The sequence below is a fragment of the Nerophis lumbriciformis genome, linkage group LG06 (genome assembly GCF_033978685.3).
Source record: "Nerophis lumbriciformis linkage group LG06, RoL_Nlum_v2.1, whole genome shotgun sequence".
NCBI lineage: Eukaryota > Metazoa > Chordata > Actinopteri > Syngnathiformes > Syngnathidae > Nerophis > Nerophis lumbriciformis.
Window position 1 is genome coordinate 30,939,361 of NC_084553.2, and position 8,676 is coordinate 30,948,036.

Below are 8,676 nucleotides of genomic sequence, written 5' to 3' on the forward strand. Positions count from 1 at the left end.
AACATGGTGTTTGTTATTGACAATCTGTGACGAGCACAAAAGTCCAATAACAAAACACCACTCAGGTTCAAATCTGGGCGACCATTCTTCCCAATCTCGCCTCTACAGGTTTCACTGTCGTTGCCAACATGAGCGTTGAAGTCCCCCAGTAGAATGAGGGAATCACCCGGGGGAGCACTCTCCAGTACTCCCTCGAGTGAATCCAAAAAGGGTGGGTACTCTGAGCTGCCGTTTGGCGCGTAAGCGCAAACAACAGTCAGGACCCGTCCCCCCACCCGAAGGCGGAGGGAGGCTACCCTCTCGTCCACTGGGTTGAACTCCAAAGTGCAGGCTTTGAGCCGGGGGGCAACAAGAATTGCCACCCCAGCCCGTCGCCTCTCACTGCCGGCAACGCCAGAGTGGAAGAGAGTCCAGCCCCTCTCAAGAGAACTGGTTCCAGAGCCCTTGCTGTGCGTCGAAGTGAGTCCGACTATATCTAGCCAGAACTTCTCCACCTCACGCACTAGCTCAGGCTCCTTCCCCCCCAGCGAGGTGACGTTCCACGTCCCAAGAGCTAGCTTATGTAGCCGAGGATCGGACCGCCAGGTGCCCTGCCTTCGGCTTACGCCCAGCTCACACTGCACCCGACCTCTATGGCCCCTGCTATGGGTGGTGAGCCCATTGGAAGATGATGTATCGATAAATAATTTATTAAATTAAAATTTAAATGTGGAGTGCCATCTCCAGGTTGGGGAGGATATCTTGCCCCAAGTGCAAGAGTTCAAGTACCGTAGGGTCTTGTTCACAAGTGACAGAAGAGTGGCTCGTCAGATCAACAAGCGGATCGGTGCAGCGTCTGCAGTGATGCGAACCCTGTATCGGTCCATCGTGGTGACGATGGAGCTAAGCCGAAAGGCAAAGCTTTCAATTTACCAGTCGATCTACGTTCCTATCCTCACCTATGGTCATTAGCTTTGGATTATAACCGAAAAGACAAGATCACGGGTACAAGCAACCAAAATTAGTTTCCTCAGTTGTGTGGCGGGGCTCCCCCTTAGTGATAGGGTGAGAAGCTCTGTCATTCAGGAGGAGCTCAGTGTAAAGCCACTGCTCCTCCACATCGAGAGGAGCCAGATAAGTTGGTTCGGGCATCTGGTCAAAATGCTCCCCGAACGCCTCCCTGGGGAGGCGTTTAGGGCGCGTTCGGCCGGTAGAAGACCACGGAGAAGACTCAGGACACCGCTGGGAAGAGCTAGACGCAGTAGCTGGGGGAGATGGAAGTTTGGGCTTCTCTGCTAAGGCTGCTGCCCCGCGACCCGACTTCGGATAAGCGGAAGAAGATGGATGATGGAAAATTTAAATGATCAAAAAACGCCACTGATAACTGCACTTTGATTAACTCACGGATGGACTAGCACCAGCTCACTAGCTTAAATGCTAACATGAAAACAAAACACATTAACTTCTTTACCCATTAAGAAACAACATTCCCAAATCTAAACTTACAAAAATACATTGCTGTCTGAGTAACTAAGATATTCAATTGAACCTACAAGCTGTGTTCTCTGAGACAGAGTGATCAATCTATATTTGGAGGAATACGAGACAAAGGTGTTTTTACGGTGCGTTCAAGGACCGCTGAAAAGAGTAGGATGCCAAAAAGCCCACCAGAAATAATAAATAATAATAACAGATTTTATTTGTTACACACTTTTCATTTAAATAAATCTTAATGTGCTACGGTACAAACCAATATTTAAAACAATAAAAGCTTCGCCATTAAAACAGATGAAAGACAGAAGTAGAAGAAACACTTAATTTGCTAAATAATAGGTTTCTATTTATTTAAAAAAATAACTTGGTCAATAGATTTTAGTTTGTGTATAAGTACTTTTTGAGCACATTCAACAATACCGGGATAATAATGATAACCATGATAATTTTGGTCAGAATTAAATTTCACCTGAAATTTTCATATCGTTACATCCCAAGTGTATGAGACAAATGTGGTTGACAGTCAGGAAAGTCAATCAAAGCCAACTTTTCCTCCGATCCGTTTAACAAAGATTAACATGTTATTGTGACAAATGTACGTATTAATTTGTTAAATCTGTTGTCCAAAACCAATATTGGTAAGACATGCTAGCACTATTGATTGATGTGATTTATGTTATGTAATGTAAAGCAGAAGAAAAGCAACAAGTTCAACATACAATACAGAAAATTGTTCTTACTGTTTTTTGATGTATTAACTCCGACACTTTATGTGGACCTAATGTTTTATTTTCATGAATAAACCCAACTGTATCTGTTCAAAACAGTAAATTACTATAAATAGCTACTGTTTTATCAAAAACCTATGTTAATATTAAAGTAATGAATTCAAATGAAGTTTACAGCTTTTCTCTGCATTTTTAGGTGACATTAAAAATTAGATTAATTACATTAATTAATTACAGATTAATAAATGAATAGCTCGTTTTTTATTGTATTCACTTGACAGCACTAAGCATAACTAGTAAAGGTGTAACAGTGTAGTTGATACCATGGTATTTCGGTTTCAAAGTCTTCACAATAATACCGTGAAGCCTTTGTGAATTTTTTTCCAGCGCTTTAGCGTTGGCCAAGTCTGGAAATAAACTACATCTTCTAGAATCCTCTGCGCAGTGCAGTGTGCCAAGGTGGGAGCGTGGAATACCGTAAGCAGGAAGTGAAGTGTGTTCGTAGTCGATGAGAGGAATTGTTTTTTGGACATTTGCTGAAAAATGTCATCAAAATCTAACCATAACTATATTATATTGCTAACAAACAGACAAACAAACCCTGGCAAAAACATAACCTATTTGGCAAAGGTAAGAAAGTCTGCATTCTGAAAAGCAATACTTTCGACTATACCGTTTCCATTGCGACACAGAGCTAGCCGGTCACATCGCACCGCACATAGGTAATCACCAAAAAAAAATGTACAATGCGGGAAATATGATAAAACTGAAAAACTACTTGATAAATCCTCAATCCACCCATCCATTTTTCCATCGCTTGTTTTCTCGATGTCGCGGGGCGCTGGAGCTTATTCAGCTACACCCGGGCGGAAGGCTGTACGAGTTGCCTCCTCAAAAACTGTCATCCAAAAAGATATTTAAAGCCAGCAAAGCCAAACATCAGTCTGTGAGGTATTTACATTATTAAAAGTTAAGTCGTTAGTTAACTTTTCTGAGAAACAGCATTTTCCAGACAGAACATGTCCACTGTGGAGGACACTGCATCTCAAAAAGTAAAAGTAAACATTATTGTTTTACACTGGATGTTGATTACTTTAAATACACACCACTGTAAGGTTTTTTTATATTTACTTGAAACGGCGGCTGTCCCCGCAAAATGATTTGCACTTAATAATTTTATGTTTGTAATAATAAATATAATTAGATATATAGATAGTACTTTATTGATTCCTTCAGGAAAATTAAAATAGAACATTTTAGCATTATTTTTGTGTGCAATTACAGTGTGTGTGTTTATCCTAAACATTTCTGCCACCTCATTTTACACACTATAACATTGTAAAAAAAAATTGGACGTACACCACAGTAATATCGTATTGAGTCCTTAATACTGTGATAATATCATACCGTGGGATTTGATACCGTTAAATCCCTAATAACTAGGAATATCCGCTTTTTCAAAGACATTACTGGCTGCTATCACACCCTTCGTGTACAGTCTTTCTCTTCTGTAACTCGGCTAATTGTCCATGTTGGATCTAATGAGACGACAAGACACCAATCAGAACAGATCAAAGAAGATTTTGAACTCCTCTTCAGTTTGCTGTAAGAGGTCAATGCTTTACGTTATTACTACATTAAAGGCCTACTGAAACCCACTACTACCGACCATGCAGTCTGGTAGTTTATATATCAATGATGAAATCTTAACATTGCAACACATGCCAATACGGCCTGGTTAGCTTACTAAAGTGTAATTTTAAATTTTGCACGAAATATCCTACTGAAAACGTCTCGGTATGATGATTCCGGCACGTGACGTCACGGATTGTAGAGGACATTTTGGGACAGTATGGTGGCCAGCTATTAAGTCGTCTGTTTTCATCGCAAAATTCCACAGTACTCTGGACATCTTTGTTGGTGAATCTTTTGCAATTTGTTCAATGAACAATGGAGACAGCAAAGAAGAAAGCTGTAGGTGGGAAGCGGTGTATTGCGGGCGGCTGCAGCAACACAAACACAGCCGCTGTTTCATTGTTTGCATTCCAGAAAGATGACAGTCAAGCTTTACTATTGGCCTGTGGAGAACTGGGACAACAGAGACTCTTACCAGAAGGACTTTGAGTTGGATGCGCAGACGCGGTACCGTGAGTACGCATGCAGCTGCGGCTTCCAAACATTTGATCGCTTGCCCGTACGTGTGTGCCGCTATGTGCATGTCACGTACATAACTTTGGGGACTTTGGGGAAATATATGTGCTGTATGAACTTTGGGGAGGTGAACGGTACTTTGGGCTGTGGGATTGAGTGTGTTGTGCAGGTGTTTGAGTTGTACAGGTTATATGGACGGGAGGGAGGAGGTGTTTGTTATGCCGGATTAATTTGTGGCATATTAAATATAAGCCTGGTTGTGTTGTGACTAATAGAGTATATATATGTCTTGTGTTTATTTACTGTTTTAGTCATTCCCAACTGAATATCAGGTCCCACCCGCCTCTCACAGCATCTTTCCTATCTGAATCGCTCTCACTGCCCTCTAGTCCTTCACTCTCACTTTCCTCATCCACGAATCTTTCATCCTCGCTCAAATTAATTGGGAAATCGTCGCTTTCTCGGTCCGAATCGCTTTTGCTGCTGGTGGTCATGATTATAAACAATGTGCAGATGTGAGGAGCTCCACAACCTATGACGTCACGCGCATATCGTCTGCTACTTCCGGTAGAGGCAAGGCTTTTTTATCAGCGACCAAAAGTTGCGAACTTTATCGTCGATGTTCTCTACTAAATCCTTTCAGCAAAAATATGGCAATATCGCGAAATGATCAAGTATGACACATAGAATGGACCTGCTATCCCCGTTTAAATAAGAAAATCGCATTTCAGTAGGCCTTTAAAGTGGAACCCTCTATTTGCAAACTTTTTAATTGACTAACTTTTGGATCGGCCCAAGTATGCCTCCATGTGCGAACCTTGTCCCTGCGTACGAATGCTTCATTTAGTCATGCGTTTTTGCACCTGAAAACAAAAAGACAGGGTGTATCATCGTAGTGGAGGCAGAGCCTTCCACTCACTCTCTGCACAAGACACTCACTTCTCAGCGTTTCAGTATGGGTGCCTCTTGTGTGTTTATCCCCTTTTGATTAGTTGTGTCTATTATGCTAACTCATTATGAGTCCCTAGGCTGACTGGCAACACTAAATTGACCCTAGTGTGTGAATGTGACTGTGAACGTTGGCTATCTGTGTTGGCCCTGCGATGAGGTAGCGACTTGTCCAGGGTGTACCCCCCCTTCCACCTGAATGCAGCGGAAACAGGCTCCAGCACCCCCCGCAAACCCCGAGAGGGACAAGCGGTAGAAAATGGATAGATAGACGGATTATGAGTCCCAAAAAGACAACAGACCAGTGTGGATAAAAGGAAGGGAATCCCTCAAGATTAAAAAAAGACTACCGTATTTTTCGGACTATAAGTCGCAGTTTTTTTTATAGTTTGGCCGGGGGTGCGACTTATACTCAGGAGCGACTTATGTGTGAAATTATTAACACATTACCGTAAAATATCAAATAATATCATTTAGCTCATTCACGTAAGAGACTAGACGTATAAGATTTCATGGGATTCAGCGATTAGGAGTGACAGATTGTTTGGTAAAGGTATAGCATGTTCTATATGTTATAGTTATTTGAATGACTCTTACCATAATATGTTACGTTAACATACCAGGCACGTTCTCAGTTGGTTATTTATGCGTCATATAACGTACACTTATTCAGCCTGTTGTTCACTATTCTTTATGTATTTTAAATTGCCTTTCAAATGTCTATTCTTGGTGTTGGGTTTTATCAAATACATTTCCCCAAAAAATGCGACTTATACTGCAGTGCGACTTATATATGTTTTTTTCCTTCTTTATTGTGCATTTCCGGCAGGTGCGACTTATACTCCGGTGCGACTTATACTCCAAAAAATACGGTACTTGCAAGGAGTTCTGTACATTAATGGCGCTTGCTAGTATGACTGATGAAGATTGACGAAGCAGGCTCCAAGACCATGCCACAAGTTTTAATTGTAAAAACACCAGACTTTCCTGGCAAAAGATGCCAGAGCAGACACGTTTACCGTTCCTTAAGCAACCGTAGAGCACACACGCTCACACAGATAAGGGGGTTTTGAGGGCGGTCCAGACCCTGAGCACCCGTCTTTCTTGCTCCCTCTGTCTGTCGGCTCCTTTAATTCAGCTCTTTGTCGATGTGGGTGGATTTTATTTTTGTACATTTTTATTATTGTACCAATATGGTTGTTAAAGTTAAGGATCGTTTGGGAGGGCACCATAGTGGGTGTTTGTACGCATGTTGCCAGAACAGTGCATACAGCACAGTTCTGCTTGTTATTAAATATAAAGTTGATACATCACCACTTGTTATGTTTGCTTGATATAAAGTACTGTATATACTGTGTATACAGCGAGCTAATGCGACAAAATGTTGTTCTTATCTGTACTGTAAAGTTCAAATTTGAATGACAATAAAGGAAGTCCAAGTCTAAGTCTAAGTATAGCACTTTATAATGTGTTCAAAGTGTACAAACGTTGACTAAAATATTGACATTTTCAAGGCTGGAACCCATTATTCATATTTATGTTGTTTCTTATGGGGAACTCTGCTTCACTATACAAACTTTTCCATTTACAAATCATGTTCAAGAACCAATTGGGTTCGTAAATCGAGGTCCCACTATACTTCATTAACTACTGTAGTTGTCCGTACTACAGTCTATTTTATTGTTTTTCAAACAATATTTCTCATCTGAAAGGGTTTTTTTTCTTTTCAAAGGACATTTAAAATGTTAAAATTGTGCTGTTTTGGATGCCATGCACAGATTAATTTGATTCAAATTCATTTCAACCAGACTAAATGGTCCCTAGTGTGTGTATGTGAGTGTGAATGTTGTCTGTCTATCTGTGTTGGCCCTGCGATGAGGTGGCGACTTGTCCAGGGTGTATCCCGCCTTCCGCCCGAATGCAGCTGAGATAGGCTCCAGCGACCCCCCGTGACCCCGAAAGGTACAATCGGTAGAAAATGGATGGATGGATGGAGATTTGAGATATGAGTGATCCAAGTTACGAGCTCTGCCGTGGAACCAATTATGCCCATAAATTGAGGAAACACGCAAGAATGAAGTATCACAATTGTGTTGGTCATCACCAATAATATATGCATATTGATGAATGGCTAAATTCAAGTGTTCTCACACCTCTGAGCAACCAGGGCTGCATGATTGACACCCACTCAGGAAAAAGTGAACAAAAAGCTCTGCTTACTGCACTAAAATCCAGCAGGTCGCTTAACTCCTTGTCAGTTCCAAGAGCGGCAATCCGCTGCTGAGGGTTCATCCTGGCGAGCTTGAGACCTGTGGATAAAACACACACACACACACACACACACACACACACACACACACACAAGGAGGTCACATCACTGATGGTTTGTTTTGTGAATTAAATGCATGGATCAGTGTTGTGGGTGTAACATAAACACCATCATCTTTGAATGTCAAAAATGAACAAAGGGTATGTTATAAATAATGTACAGGTAATAATGCATTTTATACACATTTAAAAGCATTGTTAATTAAGGCAGGAGACGACAGCTTTGCAACAGCATCTCTTTCCTTCACATTCTCTATGACAGCACAGTGCATGTTGTAAGACAGTTATGTGACAAACTGGTTATTATTAGTTTAACAGAATACAAGGCTGCAAATGTTGTCAGCAATAATCTTACTAAAAAGTAACATTGCTAGGTGGCTTTCGCTAGCAGCAAATCCAGTTTCGGTGTAGATTGTAAAGCACTAGCAGGCTGTCAGGGAGCTTTTTGGACATTAGTTCAGAGAAGAGCGCCTCCTTCCAGCGAGTGACACACTAATTAATTGGGGTTTAAATATACGCAACACACTCAAAAAGAAACAAGCAAGCGACAATGTCACACCTTGACATAACACCACAAAAAGCAATTGTAATCTTCGTCAACTCATAACTTCTTTCACAGGTCCGAGCCGATTTCGCCAACCACCCCCCTTGTTATCTTACCTTTTTTCCGGGTAAAATTCCAACTAGGGTGATCTGGTGAAGACTTGCCTTCTGGCGGAATGCCTCTAAACGCGTAAAATGTGCCTTTAAACTGCAACAGCAGAGGGAATATGCTGTATTTGTACCAGTTAGTTTCCCTTAGGCAGACATTTTTGCTGTGTGTGAGAGCCCTGGCACCGCGATGACATGGTGGGGTTAGAATATCCCTCCGCCGCGGAAGGGGACATGGTGCTATCGCTGTCCCTCTCACTCAGCGGGAGATGCTGCTCGAGGTAGCGGGCGGGGGAGCGTCTCGCCTCGGACTGATCGCCGTCGATGTCTCGCTTGGTTCACTTTGGGACATGGGCTTTCATTTACAGGCTGCATGCATTGCACATAATTTTATAAT

General features: G+C 41.8%; 1 protein-coding gene across 4 annotated transcripts in view; it reads right to left on the reverse strand.

The window, feature by feature from the left end:
• Nucleotides 1-8,450, reverse strand: part of tcf12 (transcription factor 12) — a 213,542-nt gene extending 205,092 nt beyond the window's left edge. For all 4 annotated transcript variants that reach the window (XM_061964095.1, XM_061964092.1, XM_061964094.1 and 1 more), the window contains exons 1-2: nt 8,289-8,450; nt 7,521-7,609 (exon numbers count right to left, since the gene is read on the reverse strand). In XM_061964095.1, coding sequence (XP_061820079.1) covers nt 7,521-7,592 — 72 coding nt within the window. In that variant the 5' untranslated portion in view covers nt 7,593-7,609; nt 8,289-8,450. The remainder of the gene's footprint in view (nt 1-7,520; nt 7,610-8,288) is intronic.
• Nucleotides 8,451-8,676: the final 226 nt, after the last annotated feature.